Source organism: Rhodamnia argentea, chromosome 10 (genome assembly GCF_020921035.1).
Source record: "Rhodamnia argentea isolate NSW1041297 chromosome 10, ASM2092103v1, whole genome shotgun sequence".
Classification (NCBI taxonomy): domain Eukaryota; kingdom Viridiplantae; phylum Streptophyta; class Magnoliopsida; order Myrtales; family Myrtaceae; genus Rhodamnia; species Rhodamnia argentea.
Window position 1 is genome coordinate 8,573,715 of NC_063159.1, and position 23,249 is coordinate 8,596,963.

General features: G+C 39.4%; 3 protein-coding genes and 1 pseudogene across 3 annotated transcripts; 2 read left to right on the forward strand and 2 right to left on the reverse strand.

Annotated features, from left to right (window-relative positions):
- Positions 1 to 1,181: 1,181 nt before the first annotated feature.
- On the reverse strand, positions 1,182 to 4,864 carry LOC115739275 (inactive glucose-1-phosphate adenylyltransferase small subunit 2, chloroplastic). The gene is given in 10 exon segments (XM_030672282.2): positions 1,182 to 1,298; positions 1,609 to 1,731; positions 2,012 to 2,110; positions 2,360 to 2,471; positions 2,573 to 2,676; positions 2,781 to 3,191; positions 3,452 to 3,742; positions 4,024 to 4,185; positions 4,188 to 4,247; positions 4,835 to 4,864. Coding segments are annotated over 10 exon segments (1,509 nt in total).
- A 1,127-nt stretch (positions 4,865 to 5,991) lies between these two features.
- On the forward strand, positions 5,992 to 8,132 carry LOC115739309 (AUGMIN subunit 1). Its single transcript, XM_030672339.2, has 6 exons — positions 5,992 to 6,376; positions 6,521 to 6,653; positions 6,735 to 6,869; positions 7,105 to 7,228; positions 7,506 to 7,643; positions 7,756 to 8,132. Exons 1-6 carry the CDS (start codon positions 6,112 to 6,114, stop codon positions 7,861 to 7,863), a joined length of 903 nt encoding a protein of 300 aa, XP_030528199.1. The 5' UTR covers positions 5,992 to 6,111; the 3' UTR covers positions 7,864 to 8,132.
- Positions 8,133 to 10,196: 2,064 nt separating this feature from the next.
- On the forward strand, positions 10,197 to 14,311 carry LOC115739267 (4-hydroxy-tetrahydrodipicolinate reductase 1, chloroplastic). Its single transcript, XM_030672270.2, has 8 exons — positions 10,197 to 10,544; positions 10,863 to 11,100; positions 11,337 to 11,470; positions 11,548 to 11,622; positions 12,839 to 12,940; positions 13,446 to 13,555; positions 13,648 to 13,735; positions 14,110 to 14,311. Exons 1-8 carry the CDS (start codon positions 10,335 to 10,337, stop codon positions 14,176 to 14,178), a joined length of 1,026 nt encoding a protein of 341 aa, XP_030528130.1. The 5' UTR covers positions 10,197 to 10,334; the 3' UTR covers positions 14,179 to 14,311.
- Positions 14,312 to 19,804: 5,493 nt separating this feature from the next.
- LOC115739230 lies at positions 19,805 to 20,775 on the reverse strand (annotated as a pseudogene).
- Positions 20,776 to 23,249: the final 2,474 nt, after the last annotated feature.

The following is a 23,249-nucleotide window of genomic DNA, read 5'->3' on the forward strand; positions in this document are numbered from 1 at the left end:
ATGTGTTTCGGCCATTTTGGGAAAGTGGTGCCTTTTTAAAAATTTCTCCGGCAGATTCGATTTTGTTTTAAAATACCTTATTAATTCAATCAATTAACTGTTGAGATTTGCTCTAGTGGCCACTCTTTTCACTTGGGAAGGGAGAAGTGGGGGGTTCGAATCCCCACCTTTGGAGGGAGTTCCTGAGCTCATCGCCGTCGAAAATAATGGCTGGCCAGTGGACACATACATGTTTCATGTTTTTCGAGCATAGATAGAAATACGGGGTATAGTCAATTGAGAGTTTTTTTTTAATTTCAATTTTTTAAGGATTACAGTCGTTCTTGAATCAAAATTATCCTAGGAAAGGTATGAAACATGCACGTGATGAGCACATGATTGTCGGCTAGCCATTATCACCAGCAATGGACTCGAGGGATATTGGGTCAATGTGGTCAAACTCATGGGGTGTTATTAGATTAACATGACCTAAGTTGATGGAACATTTTGGAATAAAGTATAGTTTAAGCTGAAGTTTTGAGAAACGAACGCCCCAACTCATGGACCGTGACGAGTAGTTGCGTCATTCTTGCTTGGATTATCTATCAATGTCGTCAATGATTTGATTTCGTTCTTCTTCTTTTTTTTCTTTTTGGGTTTTGCAGTCTTGACCCAACCCATTGAGTGACTTCGAATTCACAAGGCAGTATGCTTAGGCTCCGTTTATTTCGCGAGAAATGAGTGATTTCGAAAATAATTTCCTAAAAAAAATTGCACGTATTGCTTCGGATAATTAGTCCATGAAAAAAATATCGTCATTACCAATAAGAATTTGTGTCTAAAACATTTGCGTAGGCAATGAATTTTTTTTTTTTTTGGTTTATAAATATTTGTAAGCGATATAAGCAATTATTTTTTAGAAAATATTTTTCAAATCACTTATTTTCCATAAAAACAAACTGAGCCTTCGAGAACCTTGTATTTGTCAAGATAGAGATGTATTGGCATGAAAGCAAACCAAGATGCTTATGGATCATTATTTGCATCTGAGAATTATACTCCTAGACAAGTAGAAGGCCACATGGTTTTCTCCTAGAGAGAGATAGAGAGCAATATGCCTCTGTAGGAGAGGTTAGTTTTGCCCTGTCTGAGATATCAATGATCATTGAGAAACTTGCAAAATGTATTTCACCATCCATGGATCACAAAATACTGCCATCAGGAATAACCGCGCAGCGAAGGACAACCACTATGCCATTGCGAATCACATATCCACGGTCTTCTCTGTCGCCTTCTCCGATGTTGTCTGGATTAATAATCTACAAATACAAGCTCAAAAGTTTCAATTTTGCTGGACAATAGCTTGCCAGTCTTTAACAGTAGTTGATATGAGGACATGAAAGGTATGAAAGGACTCAGATTACAGAGTACCATCGTCAGTTCAAGAGAAAAAGACGGGCGAATGCCAACTTTTCTTGTATGAAATCGATCTAAGTTATCTGAAAAATCTGACTTGCTAGCAAAATTTGTTGCAAGAGAATTTGAAACCCTCTTCTTAGCAATGGAACTTCTTCATTTTCCTTCTTTTCCGACGAAGAAGGTAAAAATAGAACTTACTGTCTTGCTTACCATTACATCTTTGCCGATCCTCGCATTCTTATCAACAATAGCTTTCCTGATGTGCGTATTTTCCCCGATGCCGATTGGTACGCTCATGCATTTCCCATCCACAGAATTCCGTTGAACATCAGTCTGTCATGTTGAGGAAGTTAGATAATCATCATCATCTATATGACAATTACCGCTTAAATAACAGTTCGAGATTGAAACAAAGGTAAAAAAGCAAGCATTTGCATCAGTCTTCAGTGAACTAAGCAGATGTCGCTTAAGAATGCCGGTCATCTCAACGCAGAAGATGCAACCAAGCCGAATGGTTTAAACCAATTCTCAGAGAGGCAAGGATCGTTAATGCTTTGCACATTCACTATATGCTGTTAGAAATTTGACCACACAAAGAGCAGATGCCTCTTACCTGATAAATATCAGACCCCATGATAACCGAGTCCTCGATTATGGCCCCGTCTTCGATCCTTGTCCTCATACCAACTACAGCTCCTGTAATTTTGCATCTCTAACTTGTACATATAACAAAAGTCAGATTTCAACAGGAGTAAGCTGCAAAAAGGGGCTGACTTAAAATTCCTGATGCAGTCGGAGTAGATATCGTAATCAGCAGCGGCATTACAGATTTACGATGCAACTTTTTCTTCCTGAAGGACTTTGGATTTTTTCGATCTATGTCAGGGCAAGGATAAATCCTTGCCAGGATAAGTTTCTGGTTCATATTACTCCGAGAAAGAAAATAAGTCAGACTTCTTACATTGAGTATGCAACCGTCTCCGATAACACTATCTGTGATTATTGAATCTGTCACGGAGCTCGAAGGCAGGCACCGAGGCAAAGTGTACATAAGAGAGTCCCTTTCGAAGAAACTGTAAGATAAAAGACGCGACCAGCATGTTCAACTGACAAAAACTACAGGTAACAGCTGAATCATTTTGTCGAAAAATACTATCGGCAATTTGACTCTTACTTGTATCCCCTGTTGCATTTCTTTGTGCTCTCCATATTCGCTCTGTAAAATGCTCCGATGCTTCTCATGTCCTCCCAATACCCATCGAATGGATATGCCTGAACCTGACATTTTCTCAGAGAAACATAAACTCTCCTAAATGCAGCAAAAAGAGAGACCGACAAAATCGAGATTCTCAAACAAAACAATTCGCGAAACCCAGCTCGACCTTCATTCCAGAGGATATCGCGCCTCGTATTACTTCACTGGAAAAGTCGTTCGCACCAGGGAAACTCTCTTTGAGAAGCTTTATCATGACATTTCTGTTGATGAGATAAATTCCCATGCTTGAGAACCAAAGGCAATCAAACGTGTTCTGACATTCGGGATTGCCAGTTGTCTTGTCTTTGAGCTCTACCACTCTATTCTCATCATTCATCTTCAGAGAGCCGAAACCCGGATCTTGGTCCCAAACAGCGTCCAGGACCGCGGCCGTTATATCGGCCTCGCTTCTCCAATGCAACTCCACCAGTTCCCTGTAGTCCATCCGGTAAAGATGGTGGCCTGGAAGGACCAGAAATTCGGTGACTGGATACTCTTCCAGCACCCCCAGACATCTCCTCACAGCATCAGCACTTCCCTGAATTTCAAAATGATGGAAAATTCAGCAAAAGATACCAAAAGCCAATAACAGCTAAAACAAGGAAGACTTAACAGTAAGAGACAATGGAGGTGTAAAAATTAGATTTTGAGCTTCAGAATCATAGGAAATTAGCTTGGATAAGCGATCCAATTATAGTACATTCGGTCGAATTGTAGTTGGTCTTATTCTCTTTTGGTGATCTCGAACCAAGAGCAAATATAGGAGTTTTCTCCAATTTTCATGTTGCACTGCCACACCTGGAACCAGTCTGGATCTTCGAGGCTTTGATAAGCAGCGATCACTTCAACAAAGCCATCCTTCCCGAGCCCGGCCCCAGAATAAGCCCTCGAGAGGTGCGAGTTCAGGGAGGTGGAATTGAATTGGGTGAGAGCGTATATTTTGTTTATGCCGCTGTTGATGCAGTTGCTCACTACTGCATCGATGAGCCTGTAATTGGCCGCTATCGGAATGGCCCCTTCTGATCTCCTCTTCGTCAATGGATACAGTCTTGATTCCGAGCCGTCCCCGAATATTATCGCTGCAATGCTCTAACCACACATGTATATATTGATTTAGAGTACGATTTGCAAGAAAGTCATTCCACATTTTCATTTTCAGTGAAAAGTATTCAAGAATTATGCTTTCCTTTACCGAATGAAGATGGTACATTTTCTCATATTCTTTCTCTGCTTTACAGAAAAATCAAAAAGCCATCAGAACACTTTCCTATAGTTCTTTTTGCTGAATATAGAAAACAGAAAACCCCAGCAAAAAAAAAAAACAGAGCCAAAACAGGCCTTCCATCAAAATCTCAGCAATGAAATGTGACCTGATTTAATGGAGGAAACTGATAGATGGACTGCCGATGACACTGCGAATTGGCACAACGAATCTTCTGCGACCGGCTGCGGTGAATGCAAGGCAAACTTGTACCAAGTTGCTTCTTCCACTGCAGACACACAAAACTTGATTGAGGATGCTGCATGATGATCAGACCACCATTATGACTATTGGGATATTGGCGAAGAATGTAAACAATCGATGGACATGTTGCTAAAAGACGCCATTTTTGCTTGTATTTGTAGTATGATAGAGGGAAGAACAAGAGAATATTGAGGTTTGTTCTAGTTCAGGGCTACCTATATGAGGAAGGTCCTCTGCTTTTGCATGGCCATGACACTGCTGAGTGTCTCAGGCTCTCGGCAGTATCAGATTGTGAAGCTGCAATTTGGTACTTTTATATTAATTTATTGGCCTATTTCGATATACAATTTGGTACCGTTTATTCATAGCAAGGGTGGTTGATTCCTAGCCCGATTCGGTTCCCAACCGGGCCAATGAGACCGGTGAATTATAAATAGGGGCAAGCAATATGGACTTTAAATTTAATAAACTAATTAAAATTAAATTTACATTTAATAAATGACAAATATATAAAATAATTAGTCTTGTTTGGGCGAGCCGGTTCACCGACTCCAATTTTATGGAATCGGGAACCAAGCGCCCCCGGAAAATCGCTAGTATTGGATTTGGTCTGTTCCTAGCTGTTTCCTAGTTCGATAGATCCGTCTTGCCCTCACTTAATTCCCATTATATTTAGTGAAGCATGAAGAGGAAGTTGAGTTGGAAATGTCTTTTACTTGGATTCCAATCCTCTTGGTTTCTCTCATCTTTACTCCTTGGGTAGGATTTCAAATATACTTTCTGTTTGGTGTGAGGAGGGAGAAAGGCGGGAAAATATGTTATGCATTGCGGATATCATGTGCCATACCAATTTGGTTATTATGAAGCTATTCATATATTTTCAAGTTCAAAAATGACCAAACTTGATGGGGTTATCGTGCTGGCGAAAGGGATAATTGTGATTGTCCGAACGACACCATGTGAACAAAACGCTTGATATAGTTGGTCATGGTCGGTTGTGAAACAAAGCTTCCGTTAAAAAGTGTGTAATAGGACTCGCCCGAATTAGGAACAGCTCGAATAGGCCGATTGTTTGCGATCCTCAAAAGCGCCGGTCCGGTTTTGAATTCCTTAAAATTGGATCCGGTGATATGAAACCGGACCGAATTGGCCACCCGGACCGGACCGGACATATTTATTTTTTGATGTGTTATTTCTTAAAGACTGTATTAGGTTTCAGTTATTCTCCATCTCCTTTCCCTGTTCAGTCTCCTCTCAGGCCTCCTCTTTCCCTCGCTCTGTCTCACGGTCACAACGCCTCGTTCCGTCGCTCTCAAAGTCACGAAGCCGAGTCGCCTGGCGCCTCTTTCCCTCTCGGCTCCTCACAGTCACTGATTGTGAATCACAATCACAACACAAACCCTAATTGCCTCTCACGCCTCGCTCTTTCCAAGCGCGGCGTCTCTCCTGATGAACTCTGCATCATCTCCGAGGAGCCTGTACGATCTCTCTCTCTCTCTCTCTCGATGATGTGTATGTTGGTTCATTTCTCATTAGCAGCCGCCATTTGTACCCAATGTTTTGGGAAGTAATTCGCGCTTGCTTGGTGTTCCCGTGTCCGAAATATGGTGTCATGACGCCATGGCTGCGGTTGTAGTGAAGGTGTTTGAAGAAATGCGGGACAAAAAGGTGATTTGGTGTTGAATTCGGGCGGGAACGAGGACAAATGTGTCTTTTCAAGTTGGGATAGTGCTTCATATGTGACGTCAACCCTGATTTCAAAAAATTAAAACCACCCTAAAAACTTTACCTTAAATTACACTGTTGTACCTCCACTTTCGTAATTTACACTCTATCCCCCAACTACTTTAATTTTCATAATCTTGTAATCTTTTTCAATTTGGCCCGCCTGCAACAAACACTACAAACTCATTCAAGCTTCGATCGCAATGCTTTCCCCAGGGTTTGAGTAGTCCGTTGGAAATCGAGAGCGAGGGCTGAGAAAAAGCGAGAGATGGGCGATGTGAAATCTGGAGTGGTGGATGCTCCGGCGGCGAGCGAGCCGAAGGGCGGATCGGACGCCGCCAGGATCTCCGAGGTGAAGGCGTGGCTGGCCTCGCAGTTCGAGGCCGCCGGCAAGGAAGTCCCCGATTTCGAGTACAATTCTCGGAGCATCGCGCATTTGTACAATCTCGCCGCCGTCTCCCAGGCCAAGACGCAGGCTGCCAACATCGTCGCCTCCGATTTCCGCCAGAAAGCCGCCGAGTACCGCTCACAAGGTCAGTTCATTGGTGGTTTTCTCGAGTTGTTCTTGGGTTTAGATTGTTCTTTTTAAAAAGGGGGAATAATTCATATGGGTTTTTAGTATTAGAAGTTTTTGAGTGGTTTGGTAATTTTTTTTTTCTGAAGTTTTGTGGATGCAGCTGCCAGGATTAGAGAGATACTGGAAAGTGCAGGGTTGGCACAAGAGAGTTTGGCCTCAAACATTGTGGCCTCCACTCAAGCACTGGCCAATGTTGCCAATTTGTTGAACATTAGGGATACTGAGCTGAGTAGGTGAGAGAGCCCCTTGTATTAGTTTCATTATCCTTGAATGTTGTCCTTCTGGTTTGTATGATTCATACGTGGAAGTTGCAGCTTTCTTGTAGCAATGGGGGACATTTCTTTGAGAAAGTGTAGTGTAGAGGAGAAGAGGGCTAAAGTGGAGAAGGATTCGAAGGTTCTCCTTGATTACACCAGGAAGGCAATAGCAAGACTAACCTATTTGAAAAGGTAAAAGCCAATGTAGAAGTTACCTGTTCTCTGTAGCAATTGTCATATGTATGCTGTGGGAAGTTTGTGACTTCATGAGTAAAGGGAGATGCAACAATGTATGCACTTTGTGATGCTGAGTAAATTTTGTCTGAAGGGTCTCTCTTGTGTGTTCCTAACATGTTTGTTTCGCATTTGTGGATTGAAATTGCACACTCGTGCATTTTAACGATATTTTGGCAAAATGTCTGGACAGAACACTTGCACAGCTTGAAGACGATGTAGCTCCCTGTGAGGCACAGGTGGAAAATTGGAAAACTAATTTGGCTGTGATGGCTTCAAAGGAGCGACAATACACACAGCAATATGCCAACTATAAGGTACCATTCCTTTGCTTATATCAGCGTTATGAGATCCACAGTGAAATTGAGTATTCAATCTAATAACAAGACCAGAGAAGTTTTCATTAGCGATGTCCTTCTTGTTGTATCCAGGTAGCACTGTTAGGTGATTATAAATTTTCTTTGGAGCTAAATTTTGCATTATCAAGTGTATGCATCTTGAGTTGAACAGGCTTCTATCTGGATGCTACACGAATCTCTAAAAATTCGTGTTATAAGAATTTCCCTCTTTGATCATTTGGAGAACTCTATACAGACGGCACTAAATCGGGTAGGATACGCCCCGGAGATCAGCCACAGTGTACTGGTGGAGATGGCTGAACACCGAAAGGAACTGGAGAAGAAAACAAAACCCATTCTTGATACTTTGAGAAGCTACCAAGACTTGCCTCCAGTAATTTTCCCTTTTCTTTTGCCTAATATTGACTCAAGCTCAACACTGCAAATGTTTACCACTTCAACTCATTCCTGAATTATGCTCATCCTTATGCATTATCTTCTTGCAGGACAAGGCTTTAGCTGCTTTAGCAATTGAGGACAAGAAAAGGCAGTATGCTGCAGCTGAGAAATACCTGGAAGACGTGTTGCATTCAGCTCTTTCAACATCTGAATGACAACTAATATTGATCTGATGTGAGTATCGCATTGCCTTCTACGTTATGTTTCTTAGGGGGTTAAGTGAAAAGAGGTTTTGCTTCTCGTTGTTTGCAACTCATGAAAGATTGAGCTGTCCTTCAGGGGTAGCTCTCGGTGGATGAGATAGATTTGTGTCTGTATATGGGCGATGAATTTCTTAACCAAGTTAGTGAAAGAATTTAAACGAAGAGATGTTGAATGATTCATCTGGAATATTGATGATGTCCCTGCGTTCAGTTGATTCAAATCTCAGATTGAATGACTCTGTTTTATTCAACATTCCTGCTCAAGCAATCACTCATGTTGAGGGTACATCGATACATATCGAAGGTGGCAAGCTTGTTTATTCAGTGGATTTGCACTGTTCAAACCTTATTCTACAATCTTGAAGTCGGAACTGCACCCGAATCCTATCAAAGCATTCATTGGTTATATTGCGGGTGGCAGAGGTCCGACATGAAGTGCAATCTGCATGCGAAAAACCTCCATTACGTGCGGCAAGGCTGTAGCAGGTTGGACCATTGCCTTTAGATGCACCATAGTAATGTAGCCTTGGTCTGCTGTCCTTGCCACCATATCATCAAAGAACCCTTTTTCGATTAAAACCAAACTTGTCCCAAAAGTCGAACTTACCTCCATTGCAGATTTTGGCTACCAACTTCGTATACGGATCGCCCCGCAAGACCTCGATGGCGAGTAAGATGCCCACCAGAAATGCAGACCTTTGAAGAGCACACAGTCTTTGTTCTCTCATCCTCATTTTTTTTTCCTCTTCGACTGTCTTTGTGCTATTGTTCGAATGATGAGCTCATCTGGCTTTATAAAGGCATCAGCCTCTTAGCAGTCTCCGCACCATTGCTATTGTGGGATTATATTGTGATTTCTTTCCAGCTCTGGTATTTTTAGATTTGACCCTTCAATTTGGTTTAGACTCAATTTCCAGCGCGGCTAGTCCGTGGACAGATTGCCATGACTGTCATCATTTTTTCGTTAGATGAGCAAGTGATCTTGAAAGTTTTTGGGTACACCCGCTTGCTGTAAGTAGGATTCTACTATACTTTATGACAAGACGTCGCGATGTCGAAATAACTTACGACTGCCCTTTCAACCTCTTTTCACGGTCAATCTATTAAGCAGTGCAAATGTTGAATTAAACCATACCTGTATTTTTATTTTTATTTTCAAATGGCAAGAGTTTTTGGCCGCATTTGTTTCGCCAAAAAATGAATGATTTGGAAAATAATTTTTTAAAAATGATCACTTGTATCGTTTAAAGTAATTAATCAATGAAAATGCTTTCATTGTTGAGGACAATTTATGTCTAATTGCAGCACTTGTGATCCAGAAAGAATTAAGTTTTACCATATTCAATTTTGAATTTTGCAGCGGAGAATTTCGCCAATGCATTCCATTACTTATTTACTTTTCTTTTAGATATGCGGTCTCTCGATCGAGCAATTACCTTTTAAACTTATTTCCTAAACTAATTTGAGTCTTTCTCTATATCAAGGCTTAGAAAAAGTCTCAAAAAAGTTATAAATCTATTGCATTAGTGCTAATTCAGTCCTAAACCTTTTATTGGTGTTAATTCAGTCCTAAATTTTTTGCGTTAGTGTTAATTTAGTTCTAAATCTTTTGTATTTATGCCAGTTGAGTCAATTAGGCCAATTTTGGCTCGAAATTGATGGCATGGACATCAATTGTCCTACGTGGCATGATTAACACCGATGTGGATATTTTTAAATATTTTTTTGATATTTCAAATAATTTTTAATTTTTTTTTAAAAAAACCAAAAAATTGCATTAAAAATTTTAAAAATATTAGAATAATATTAAAAAAAGTCCAAGTTAGCGCCAGCCGTGCCACATAGGATATTCGACATCCACGTCGGCAATTTTAGGTCAAAATTGGCCAGATTAACTCAATTGATATAAATATAAAAAGTTTAGGACTGAATTGGCACTAATGCAAAAGGTTTAAGGTTGAATTGACACTAATAAAAGGTTTATGACTTAATTGGCATCAATGCGAGAGGTTTAGAATTAAATTGACACCAAAATAAGGTTTATGATTGAATTGACACTAATATAATAGATTTATAACTTTTCTGACACTTCTCCAATCAAAACTCCATTAACTTCGAAAAAAAAAAATGAATGATTTGAAATTATTTTCTATTAAAGATAGCTTAAAATATTAGTCAATAAAAATACTTTCGTTCAAGAGAACAATTCATATCTAAATATTTTCTTGTATCAAATGCGGGTGTGCTCTTGGTCTTCGGTCAGTAACTGAGAAATTATGCAGAAAACTACAAAATTATCAAAACCCTGAACCTCAGCTCAAGCGCAAAGTCGCGTCTCCTTCTTTACCGTCTCCTCTCGTCCCTGGTAGAGAACTCGAAGTTCGCAGTTGGTCTCGATTTCTTCCATCTTTTGCCGCCCCCTGATGGCGTCCACGCGAGTCGCATTCCCAACCAGGAACAGTTTGTGTGGAACAGAAACAACTCCGCTCGCTTCTCTCTTGCCAAGAGAACATTCAAGACGCGGTCGTCGTCTTCTTCGCAATCGATCCGCCACAGTGACCATGTCGGTGTCGCCCATCCCTCAGACCCACCTTCAAGTCCAAGCTTCTAAGAAACTAGACATACCCATCATGGTAACCACGCTTCGCTCGCATAGTGTTTGATGAAATGGCTTTGCTTTTTGTCAGTGGTGGTGCGAGACAAATGTGATGGAGTTGTCTTGTTTGAAGTGCGCAAAACGCTTTCTTTTGCCTAATTAGGCTTGGTGGATACTACATTTGGGCATTGAGAAGTTGCAATTGCTTACTTTTAGCATGGAAATGTATGTGGATTTTGGGAAATGTGTGCTTTCCTCTCAAGTTACTGAAACTTCTCAATACAATTTTCAATCTTTTCCCGACCATCTTGTTGGCTTAGTCGATGGATGCATTGCATGTTTGCTGTTGCTGCAGGTGAACAGTTGTTTGGGCAAAATGGGGAAGGCTGTTATAAAAGCAGCGGAATCTGCAGGACTTGATCTTATCCCCATGTCATTTGGCCATGCCAAAGAGGCTGGAAAAACCGTAGAGGTGTGTGGAAAAGAGATAAAGGTGCACGGGCCTTCAGATAGAGAAAGCGTTCTGGCCTCGGTCTTTCGTGAACACCCAAATATGATCGTGGTCGACTACACTGTGCCTGATGCAGTGAACAGTAAGTGACACATCTTTAGATATGCTATTGATAGAAATTCATTTGCCAGAAGGGAGGTCTGATTTTTTCATATTTCAATCAAGATGAGGGTGGGAGGGTTATCTGATTATTTGGAACTCTGGTAATTTTGTGAAATCTGCAAACCTTAACAGGATACTGCACGAGTCAATATGTCACTGTTCGCTTGATAAGTTCAATTAAATTCTTGTTGCTGAACATATCTTTCTATTATGAAGGTAACGCCGAGCTGTATTGCAATGTTGGAGTTCCATTTGTCATTGGAACTACTGGAGGGGACAGGGACCGGCTTTACAAAACAGTCGAAGATTCAAATGTATATGCAGTAATTTCCCCACAAATGGGGAAACAGGTGACAGAACCGCTGTTCAGTTTTAGCCATCTCTGTACTGTCTTATTTTTTCCTAATCATTCTCTAGTTTTTGGTAGGTTGTGGCATTTCTTGCAGCGATGGAAATTATGGCAGAGCAATTTCCAGGGGCCTTCTCTGGGTATTCTCTAAAGGTGTTCAGTCCTTACTCTTCTGCATCTGCTTTCTCCTATTCTGCTCCTCACTTTGTTCTCTGTCTTCTATTGTTTAGTGATGTAGTTGATGTTAAAATTAGAAGTTCTCACCAATGTTTGATTACATACTTTTGAGAGAGCTATTCGTTGTAAGATCAACTGTGCATGAAAAAAGAAAAAGAAGGTTGTAAGAATGGAAGTTCTGTGAGTTTGTCCTACAATATGTCAATTAGGTACTGTTGATCTCTTTATTTTCTTCATTATACAAAGATAAAATATAGACAAATTGTACAAACAACACACTACCTAGATCACAAAGCAGAAAAAAAAGGCGGCCAAGTGAGGTTATATTGTGACTCGTTTGTGTTGTGGTAAGCTGCTGTGGGACTCATGGCAGATTAGGTACTGTTAATCTTAATGATGTAGGTCTGATTCTATCCTGTAAGCTTATCTTTATTTAGTTCCTATCCTCAGTTAGATTTGTTGTATTTTACCCGTTTATCATTTATCTCGTCATATTTCATTTGCTTGGTTATCAAGTTGAATGATGGTTGAGTACCGCTGGTTGTTGTGAAGCGACCCATTAACCAGAATGGGGAATGAGATAGGAGTTCGGGTGCTCATACACTGAACCAATATTTTCACTGAAATTTGAGGAAACAAATATGAGGGAAAAAGGATTTTTTGTGAGGTGAGGAATATGCTTTTTATGTCGATATCTCGGGAAGCATGAGAGCTGGAACCTGCGGCAATTTGAGTCCCTATGGCTTTCTGTGGTTACCCTTTTGTTGAACTCTTATCTTTTTGAGTGATTGGGGGCCATCTTCCATCTTTGAAATGCCATAGTGTGGTTTTACCCCCTCCCTACTTCACCTCACTTTGTCTTTGCCAGTTTCAGTGGGTGCATTGTTGATGTCTATTCTGGTACACTGAGCTGTAGTGGAAGACCAGATGTTATGCTGCTTTCTTAAGTGCTTGAAATAGCTTGAGAATCGGTATTCGTTGTTGCTGTGGTTTGCTCTGGTGGTTTGCATTAATTGAAGAACATTTACTCAATTGCAATGAATTTGGGTCAATTCTTAATATTGCAATGCTCTGATTTACTCTTGACCTAATGATGCCAAATTTGTATTATAGACATAGTATAGAACTTACTGTTTTCAATTCACATTTGGATGTGCTGATGGAGGCACTGGTGAATTTGTTTAAAGTATAGGTGATGGAGTCCCATCAATCAAGCAAATTGGACACATCTGGAACAGCTAAGGCGGTAATTTCTTGCTTCAAGAAGTTGGGAGCGTCTTTTGACATGGATCAGGTGGGTTGGGGTATTATGTTCGTGACTTTGACTCAATTTATTGGGAAATTCTTGTTAATTCTTCTTTTATTTATCGATAAAAAAGGCATGTTGAGGAACATATACATATTTGTTGCAAATCCATATCATTGCTCTGTCTTGATATGGATTGAATTGTTTTGTTAGTAAGGCTGTAGATTAGTTCTTGGCCAAACACATGGTTTTGTTTTAGTTTGTTCCTTAAATCTTGATGAAGCTTTGTTTTTATGTAGTTCTCTCAAGAGCTAAGAGGTTTTTGGGTTCAATTCTTATACCACTGGCCTACTTGCCTATGTGGGAAAACCTTTGTTGTGTACTCACATCTTGCATATTTACTAAATTGTGCATGAGTGAACGGCTCAATAGGCCATAAACTGTAACATTATTCTTTGTAATTGCTGATTCTATTATTAAGATTATTATTAGTGTTTCCACAATTAAAAAATATCTCACACTTATCTGTGCTTTTGCTTTGGAATACCGTCAGATCCAGATGATCCGTGATCCTGAACAACAAATGGAGATGGTGGGAGTTCCAGAAGAGCATTTGTCTGGTCATGCTTTCCATTTGTATCATCTGTCATCGCCCGATGAAACGTAATTGTGTTTTATTTTTAATATCTCCACCTTCTTGTTTCATATGATTTTCTAGAAATGAGCCTTACAAAATATTCATCTCCTCTTTACAGAGTCTCTTTTGAGTTTCAGCATAATGTTTGTGGTAGATCAATATACGCCGAGGGCACAGTTGATGCTGTGTTGTTTTTAGCCAAGAAGGTGATAATTCTTCCAACAGAACCCATTTTAGTGTGGAATTGATTTTTTTTCCTGGATGTACAAGTGCACTCTATCAAAACTTGCCTGTAATGATATTTGAGAATTCATTTCCTTTACTTGCCAAAAATGAGACAAGACATTAGAAAATGCAAGCTTTGACGTGACACCAGCTCGCCTCTCCTTTAAATACATATATAGTCAGATTCACATAATGGCTGAATGCAACGTACAGATCTTAGTTCTGAGTGAGGAGATGTGTTCTTTGTATCTAATCAAAGTTAACTGTTTGGAGTTGCAGATAATTATTGTCCCTTTAGATCCCATTGCCAATGTACTCACTGATTGTGGTTTGTGAATATGTTGTCTTTTTGCAGATCCAGCAGAAGACAGACCAGCGTATATACAATATGATTGATGTGTTGCGTGAGGGTAGCATGCGCTGATACTAGTTTCATGCTGAGTTTTCTTGTGCAGCGGCATTTATCTTTCAGGTCAGCTGTATTGTCTTAGTTCTGTGTTGTAGTCTCAACTCTTCTCGTTCTTATAATTATAATAATTATTAGTTTTTGTTTGGCATATGTTGTATCTGCAATTCAGGACTCTGGTTTTAGATCTTTTTATACTTATCGTTGCTTCACATGGTAATAGAGTAAAGAAAATTGCGAGACTTGTTCTGGAGATGGATCATTAAGCTTGAGTAGCTGCAGCTTTTTTTTTTAGACGTGTAGGATTTTGATTATTTGTGATGCAAAGCACGCGTCTTAAAACCAGATGATGCAAAGTAGAACGTGTTTTTTTTTTTTTCCGCAACTCTCTCATGCTCGGCATCGTTGGTACTAATTGAGCTCGTGAATCGGAAGCCACATCGAAATGTTTCACTTTTCTCATTCTTACCTGAAAATTGATTTCCAGAGGTGAAGGATGAGGTATGGAGGAAGCTTAATAAAGTTTGATGTTCAAACCTGAAAAGCCCACAAGGGTTCAAAATGGAAGTTCTCCATGGAAAACTTGAGAAGTGTTTGATCCTCGACGGATAAGATGAGAGGAATTACAAGAATGTCGTCAATTACAAATTAGATTGTCTAAGCTAAAGAAAGGTCGATCGATCTCATCAAGAATTTGAGATTTATCACATGTGAACTCCTTTGAAGTTTGATATCTCTCTCATTCATATGGCTAGAGCTGGCACTGCCACTGTGCAAATTGGACAATATTGTTCACCTTGAGCCATTTTGCAATGCTGCGGTCGCAAAAGCAATGGCCGCAATCCAACTTTCCGATTAATCTTGATCGAGGTAGGCATGCTACAACGCTTTTAGCAAAAACGGGAGTATAACTGTTGGTAGACATTTCCAAATTTACCTGGATGTTACGTAAAGCCAACGTAATGCCAAAAGTCCTTCACATCTAGGACTCAACAATGTTCTCAATAGGACAGAAAATGTTTCTTTTTGTTCGCTATTATTACATATTGTTCGTTAATTTTAATATTATTAAAGGTTGAAGCAAATTACAACAAAGTTCAACATCATTTAGGTGGAAGTCTAACAGGTACTTGACATGGATTTTCGTTTATACAAGGAAATTCTTAGAAATGTCTATGTAATTACAGATTGTCATAGTGTGGCTCGAAAATTAAAGTTCATATCCAGCATATAAAGGAGAATCAAAAGTTTAATACGATGCATAAAGAGCATGAGGGATATGGGAATGCACCCCATAATTGGTAGTAAGAATCCGTCTCCATTAAAAGCTCTCGATCTCAAATACTCCTTTCAAGGAAATATATCTTCTATATCACCAATGAGATTATCATAGTTAAATAAGGAACCAAATTGAGAATATGCACATTTTTGTCGAGCTTTCAAGTCTAGTACTATAAATACGACCCGGCCGCTCCTACGACGAAACAAGACCAACACAGAAAGATCTATATCTCATACATTCTCATTGGACAGTGGCCCGCAATGACGGAGACGATATCTGGGGACGAGCTCTAGCTTGCCTCTTCTTTCAGATCGCCCATACTGGCATTCCAATTGCCGCGAAAGTAAATTGATCAACGGGGGTTGCCAACCCGTAGCCATGCTGCCTATTCATATCCTCTGGTGAAACCCGATTAACGGTTCGAACTACTAGAGCCGACTTCTTATGTATACGATGCCCCATAGGCTTCGAACGACGTTGGTGATATTTAGCGTTCTTCATTTGGATGATTATCCTTTCACAGAGCACACCATCTTTGTTAGGAACCATATTTGCTACCTAAATGTAGATAGTTCTATTTCTTTTCAAACTCTAACAATAACAGTTACATTTACAGGTCTCTCCAATGGAAGATCAAGAGAACAACGTCAGTTCTTCCTTCACTTCAAAGCCGGTTTAGTAGTTTGAACCCTAATCGGGTTCCACCAGAGGACTTGATTCGGCCACACGGCAACGGATCGGTAACTCCCACCGATCGGTATATTCTTGCAGCAACTGAATGCCGGGGTAGCGATCAGAAGGGAGTGGCAAGCTAGAGCTCGTCAATATTATCGTCTTCGTCTCTGATGGGACGCTGTTTAGAGGAGAATGTATGAGATATGTTCCGAAAAATGTAGTATTATCATATCTTTATGGGTTTTCGTACTTCGTCGTAGGACTGGCGAGGTCGTGTTTATAGTATTAGACTTGAGAACCCAACAAACGTTTGCATATCCTCACTTTGGTTCCGTAATTACCTATGATAATCTTATTGAAATTTAATCGATATATTTCCTCGGAAAGGAGTATTTGAGATTGAGAGCTTTAAATTAAGACGGATATTTACTACCAATTACGAGAGGCATTCCCATATCCCTCGTCCTCTTGATGCCAAAAAGATATTGTGGGTGCGTTTGGTTCGGCTTTGGAAATGGTCTTGAGAGAATGCAAATACCTTTGGCCTAAGGGGCTTTGGAAATTGCAAACGGCGTTTACAAAAAAATGCTTTGGAAAACAACTTTGGGCTAACTAGTGTTTGGCAAAAACAAATTTGCAAAGAGGCTTTGTTACAATATTTTTTTAAATAAAAAACAACAAAAAGGAAAATCAAACCCTAGGCTAAGGTTGCCGGCGAAATAGATCTGGCATTGTTGGCCGAGGTTGCCGTGGGTCGTTCGACCCCCAATGAGGATAGCTTGGGGTCGCGCGACCCTATCGGGTGGTTGCCCGACGGCCACCGGCACCAAATTTGGCACGTCGGCAGCCTTAGCCCTAGAGTTTGATTTTTTTTAATAAAAAATAATGTAGCAAAGAAGATGAGGGGCAAAATCGAAATTTGGAAAAATTGGCGAGGGTAGTTTTGGAAGAAAAAAATCATAGGCCCACATTTAGCCAAATGCTGAACGCTTAATGCTGGTCACTACCAACATTGGGCTTTCGATTTTCGCAAGGCTGTCATTTAGCCAAATGCTCTTTGAAAAAACTTGCCAAACACCTCAGCATTTCTACAAGGAACTTTGAAGGCCCAAAGCCCCTTGGCAAAGGTGAACCAAACGCACAAGGCATCGTCTTAAAGTTCAGATTCTCATTTCTATACTGGGTACGAATTTTACGTCATATTATGATATTGTGTAATTACCTAGACCTTACTTTTTGCTACTTCACATGTTACCTGATTATATGAAATCCGTTCCTTGTGACGCTACCAAATGAAGGATATCATCATCTTCACCTATATATCCAATATTACACTAAATTACGACCCCGTAATTGAAGTTAAGGTCTTAAAGATAAATAGATAATAAACTAACTTAAAGTTTACCAACAGACAAGAATGATGGATAGAAAGCGAGAAATCCAAAGCTATGTTTAACGGAAATATTCAAACCTAACAAAGGATATGATAATGGTTCCTAAAAAAGTGATAGAAGTCATAGAAAGATGATTATTTCCATACACTTATATTAAGCATGACTGTTTCTTTTGGTGCTTTTACATGTGATGAAATGCTAAACCATGCATGATCAACCATGTAATGACCGTTTTAGCATTTGGATTAAATCTATTTACGAAACTTAAAAAAGACAAAGTTTGTTTCGGTCGAGGGATGAACATAATTGCTTCAGCAAAACAATTACTTAGGTACATTTCAAAATTTTGAGTATTAATTCACTTCTATTTTATATGGACGCTCAATTTTTTCCAGCAAAATTAGAAAACAACAACATATCTGACAAACACCTCAAAACTCTTATTCTCTTGCTTTATGAAAGTTTTTATGCAGGCTTCACACACACTTGATGGTTTGTGATGGAACCACTAGTTTTTTATTATATCATTCTAGTAGTAGACATAAAACAAGGCAAAAAAATTATTCAAATGCTATAAATTTAGTATTTGAGACATAAGCTTATCACTCTCCCTTTGAGACATATCGTGCCCCAAAAACTGATAAAAGTGATAAGAAAATTTTTGTGACTTAGGCTCCGTTTGTTTAGGCTTCGTTTGTTTCGTGAAAAATAACTTCCCGGAAAATATTTTTCGGATTTTTTTTACGTTTTGTTTGCGGAAAATAAGCTAATCTAGGAAAACGTTTTCCAACGATGAAAAAAACCCTTCAAAAGTGAGGAAAATGTTTTCCTAAGTAAAAAAATAAATATAAAGAAAGGAAGCGCGAAAAGAGGATGAATGTTGCATTCATCCTCTTTTTCGCGCTTCCTTTCTTTATATTTATTTTTTTACTTTCTTGTTATTATTTATTTATTACATTCATCCTCTTTTTCACACTTCCTTTCTTTATATTTATTTTTTTAATTTCTTTTCATTATTTATTTATTATTTAAAAATTCAACTTTTTTTCCTTATCTTTCATTCATCCTCTTTTTCACACTTCCTTTCTTTATATTTAATTTTTTTACTTTATTTTCATTATTTATTTATTATTTAAAAATTCAATCTTTTTTATTTTAAATTTTTACTTTTTCGTTTCTCCTTCTTCCTCCTTACTCTGCTGACCGCGAACCTCGACAATGGCTGACCACCCAGCAATTGGCCATGATGTTGGTCAGTGAGCTCGAGCCTCGGTCATTCCCGACGATCTTGGGCTCGCTCAACACCGACAAGCTCCAGCCTTGCCAAAAACAGAAATTATTATAACCAACCGCTCTCAAAGACACTCAACGAAGCATCAAATTAGCAAATTTGCAACTCGTGATTTTCGTCGTAATGCGTGCTTATATGGATTTTAAATTTTTTTTTTCTTTTTTTTTCAAGTAACTGGGAAGTTGTAAGTTTAAAAAAAAAAAACTAAATTAAGGGTGGACAATAAAATTAAAAGACTAGTATATAATGTACAAAATATAAAAAATACGAAAGAAGTCGCCTTCATAAAATCGTAATTTGCCTCGCTGCAATCGACGAACTGGTTTCCGAGCAAAGACAACGGTTCACACGAATGAGTCGCCAATCAACCAAAAAACGTGCACAGCATTCAGTCCAACTTGCACAACTAATTGCAGCCTCTGAAGATGTACTATGTTTCCTCTGTTCTAGTGAAGCTGACTCTGCTTTTGGAACTGGAACGCTTCCGATCATCTCACGGTCACCCAACCCTCGGAATATTCCCAATTCGGCCTCTCGTGGCTAGCCAATTTGCCAATCCAATCAGTCACCGATGAAGAATCATCGGCTGAGCTCGAGCTCGCTTGGATCCGGCGAGATCGTGGCTCGTTCGCCCGGGGCGAGCTCGAGATCGGCTGCGGCCGATGACTGGCCGAAACCAAAAGGAAAAGTAAAAATAAAAATAAAATAAAAGAGAAAAAAGAAAAAGATAAATAATTAAAAAGTTCGTTTTTAAAAAAAAATATATGAAAAGAAAAAGAAACACAAAAATTATTAAAAGAAGTCCATGGAGAAAAATCAAATCTGATTTTTCATACCAAACGATGGAAAATATTTTCTGTGTATTTTTCATAATTAAGCCAAACACCAGATAATATTGCCATTTTCCTAAAATATAACTTTCCGCAAAACATTTTCCAAAAATCTCGCATTTTCTGCAAAACAAATTGAACCTTAGTATTTGTATTAAAACCAGTTGTGGACTTAAATCCATATAAAAGAGGGAGCATACGTATTCTTTAAACAGAACTTCCAATAACTATTGCAGTTAAGATATGTGAGATATGTCATCATTGGTTCCGCCGCACTCGGCGTTTGGTAGTAAGTGCATTTTCTCTCGCCGCATAGGCCACGCTTGACTTGATCAGTTGTGGCTTTCGGTTCAACTCCTAGGTCACACTTGGACAAAGCTTTCTCCTTTATCTGTTAATTTGGAAGTTGCCTCTCATCATTTTCCATTTCTTCGGTGATCATGTTCAGCAGGAGCCTCTCCGGCATGACATGAACATGGCCGGGAAGAACTTTTCTCCTGAAATCCAGGTCATTTGGATCCTTTACGTTGAACATTACGGACCCGTACTTCACCTTGTCGGCGCCGTTCATTCGACCCCACTTTTGGAACATGGTTGACTCCACTAAAACAGCGATCCTAGATGGGTCGCATTCCGTCACTTCGTCAATGATGTCGTTGCATTTAGTCATAGAAGCAGAAGCAGGCAGCCGCTGAGCAGGATTAGGAGACAACTTGTTCACGCGACAATTTGGCTTCTCTTCAGTAACACCAGCATCCGACCTTGACATCTTATCAGAACCAGGAGTCCTATTTGGCTTGGTTTTCCTTGTCTTTGCTTCAGACCGGAAAGAGGAGGCTTTTTTAGCCTTATTCTCCCTGGCTTTCGCACGCTCATTATGGTCCACACTACCATTCCTCTTGCATCCCTTTGATTCTTCCATAACAATTTGTTTCCACAGCTGAATCAAGTAGGATGCAAAAGCTTGTTTGTTCTTCCTAGGATGTTTTGTAAGGCGTCTACGACCTTTCCCAACCTACGAATTTCCAACCATGTAAGAATAAAAAAGAGTGAGTGCGGCAGGTAAGCACAAAGGCAAAGGCACATGCATATTATAGCAGACATAATAACTGTACATTAAGATACATGAAGGGCTGCTGCCATTTGAAGAATGGTATGCAGGTGATAAAACTTCAGTAACTGGATCATAGAAAACGTAATCTAATTTTTGCTGAACAGAGTTGGTGAAAGCTTATTTTCTTACTGTTAAGGCCTCATTTTTGTTTAATACATGCCAAATGACTCTTCCAATTAGGCTTGTGCATCAGGACAGGGCCACCCTCGGTTCAAATTTTTTTGAACCGGTTCCCAGTTCCGAGTGATGAACGACCCAAGCACCGGACTGACAGGCCGAATTTGGAACCGGTTTCATAAAGTTCAAAAATCCTACCTTTTCTCTTACATTTTTCCCCTAAAATCATAATACCCTCACTCTCTAGTGAATTTTTTTTTTTTTTGAAACGGACCTAACAGTTTTCAAAGGACCTAATTATCATATGTATAGTGGCATCCAAAAGGGATATGAACAGGGAGGAAATAATTCGGCTTAGCCAACGAGGAGCGAAGATTGACGGCAAGCACAAGAAACTTACGTAATTTCTCCTATGTGTTTCTTCTATGTATGAGGTCGGCTCTAGCAGTTCAAATCGTAATCCGGTTCCATCGGAGAACTCGATTGGGCTACATGGCTACAGATCGTTAACTCCGGCCGACCGATTTACATCCATGGCGGCTGGAATTCTTGGATGGGCAATCAGAAGGGAGAGGCAAGCTAGAGCTCGTCCGCTAGTACTGTCTCCGACGCTATGGGCCGCTGTTCAAAGGAGAATGTATAAGGTGTCACCTGAAAAATGTAATAATATTAGATAGTTTTGTGTTTGTCATGTTTTATCATATGAGAGGCGAGGTCGTACTTATAGTACAAGACTTGAAATCTTAAGAAATCTTTGCATATTCTCAATTTGGTTCCGTAATTAATTATGATTATCTCATAGGCAATTTTAGTCAATATATTTCCATGAAAGCAGCATTTGTGATTAGAGCTTTAAATGGCGATGGATTTTTAGTACAAATTTATGATGCATTCCCATATCCCTCATGCTCTTCATGGATCGTATCAAACTTTTGATTCTCCTTTCTATACTGGATACAAAAGATATTCCACCATATACTCTCTTCTGCCCATCCTAGGCAGTTCAATTCTAGGTTCTATCCTAGAAATCGCTTTGTAGGTTCTAGATTCTAGATTTTCAAATAGAATTAGCCCAATTCGGGGTATAGTAGGCCGGTTCGCAATTCTGGATCCAGGAACCGGACTGATCCCCTTGTGATCCGGCCTTGAATTACCTAGGTAAGGCTGGTTCACAAGTTGAACTGGCCTTATTGATCACACCTAGTAAATAGATGGGAAAATTCCTACAAAAGCCTAAACATGCACCGGTGAATAGATTGAAATAAATTACTTTATACTACATTCAGAAAATAAACCCTTTATGCAAATGTTTTTTTTTTCTCTTTTGTTACATTCTTTTATAACATCAATATTAATAAAGGTCGTTAAAGCAAAGGTTCACGCTTTTTCCACTCCCCCTTATGGCTTTGACACTCCTTTTTATGTGTGTTTTGACCATTTTATCCTTTGTGTGTAGCCCACCAAATCTAATACAATTTTATATGATTTTTTTATTAATTTTTTTATTTCGTTTCTTTTTTTTTCCTTGCGAATCCCACCTTGCTCCTTTTCTTCTTCTTCTTCCTCCATCCCACGCCTCCCACTCGTCCTTTTTTTTTTTTTCTCCTGCATGACATTCACTTCGACACCTCCCTCTCCCTCCAAAAACCCCGACTTTATTATGTCAATCCCGTCCTCCATAATTTCGCCAGCACCGGCATTGCGCTCACCAATGACCTCCCCAATGATCCCCTTTTCTCTGCACGATGGTAATATTCAGAAGCAAATTACCTCAATGTTAAACATCTTTTAGGTGGAAGTTTAGAACTCACGAAAGCAATATGAATCTCCGGCGAGACGCAATAAGAGGTAATGACAATTATGGCTTTACTAGATTGAGGTTAATTGAGTGTCAAAAGGAATTTTCCATAAATGTTCATAAGATATTACCATTTGCTATCCGACACAGAATTTCATGTACACAAAGAAATTCTTTAAAAGTCCATGCAATCACTCGTTATCATAATAAGGCTCCAAAATTATAGTTCATATCCAATAGGGAAATGAAAATCAAAAGTTTAATACGGGGAAATGGTCTTTTGACATCAAGAGCATGGCGTATATGAGAATGCATCACGTAATTGGCAGTAAGAATCCATCTTGATTTGAAACTCTCAATTTCAATGCTCTTTTTTAGGAAGTATATCAACAAATTTCCTATGAGATTATCATAGTTAATTAAGGAACCAAATTGACAATATGCAAAAAGTTGTTGAGTTTTCGAGTCTAGCACTATAAATACATGTCGCAGTTCCTACCATGGAACATGGTAAACACATAAAGAGAATTATACGGACTAAACCTCTCTCCTCCAAGCAATGTCCTAGCAGCTCCTAAGCAGGTGATC

Excerpts from the sequence above, each read along its gene's own strand:
- LOC115739309 (XM_030672339.2), top strand. The coding sequence starts at position 6,112 with ATGGGCGATGTGAAATCTGGAGTGGTGGATGCTCCGGCGGCGAGCGAG. Across the intron at positions 6,377-6,520 it reads CGCCGAGTACCGCTCACAAG|CTGCCAGGATTAGAGAGATA; the intron begins GTCAGTTCATTG and ends TTGTGGATGCAG. Across the intron at positions 7,229-7,505 it reads AGCAATATGCCAACTATAAG|ACGGCACTAAATCGGGTAGG; the intron begins GTACCATTCCTT and ends AACTCTATACAG.
- LOC115739267 (XM_030672270.2), top strand. The coding sequence starts at position 10,335 with ATGGCGTCCACGCGAGTCGCATTCCCAACCAGGAACAGTTTGTGTGGA. Across the intron at positions 12,941-13,445 it reads CGTCTTTTGACATGGATCAG|ATCCAGATGATCCGTGATCC; the intron begins GTGGGTTGGGGT and ends GAATACCGTCAG. Across the intron at positions 13,736-14,109 it reads TGTTGTTTTTAGCCAAGAAG|ATCCAGCAGAAGACAGACCA; the intron begins GTGATAATTCTT and ends GTCTTTTTGCAG.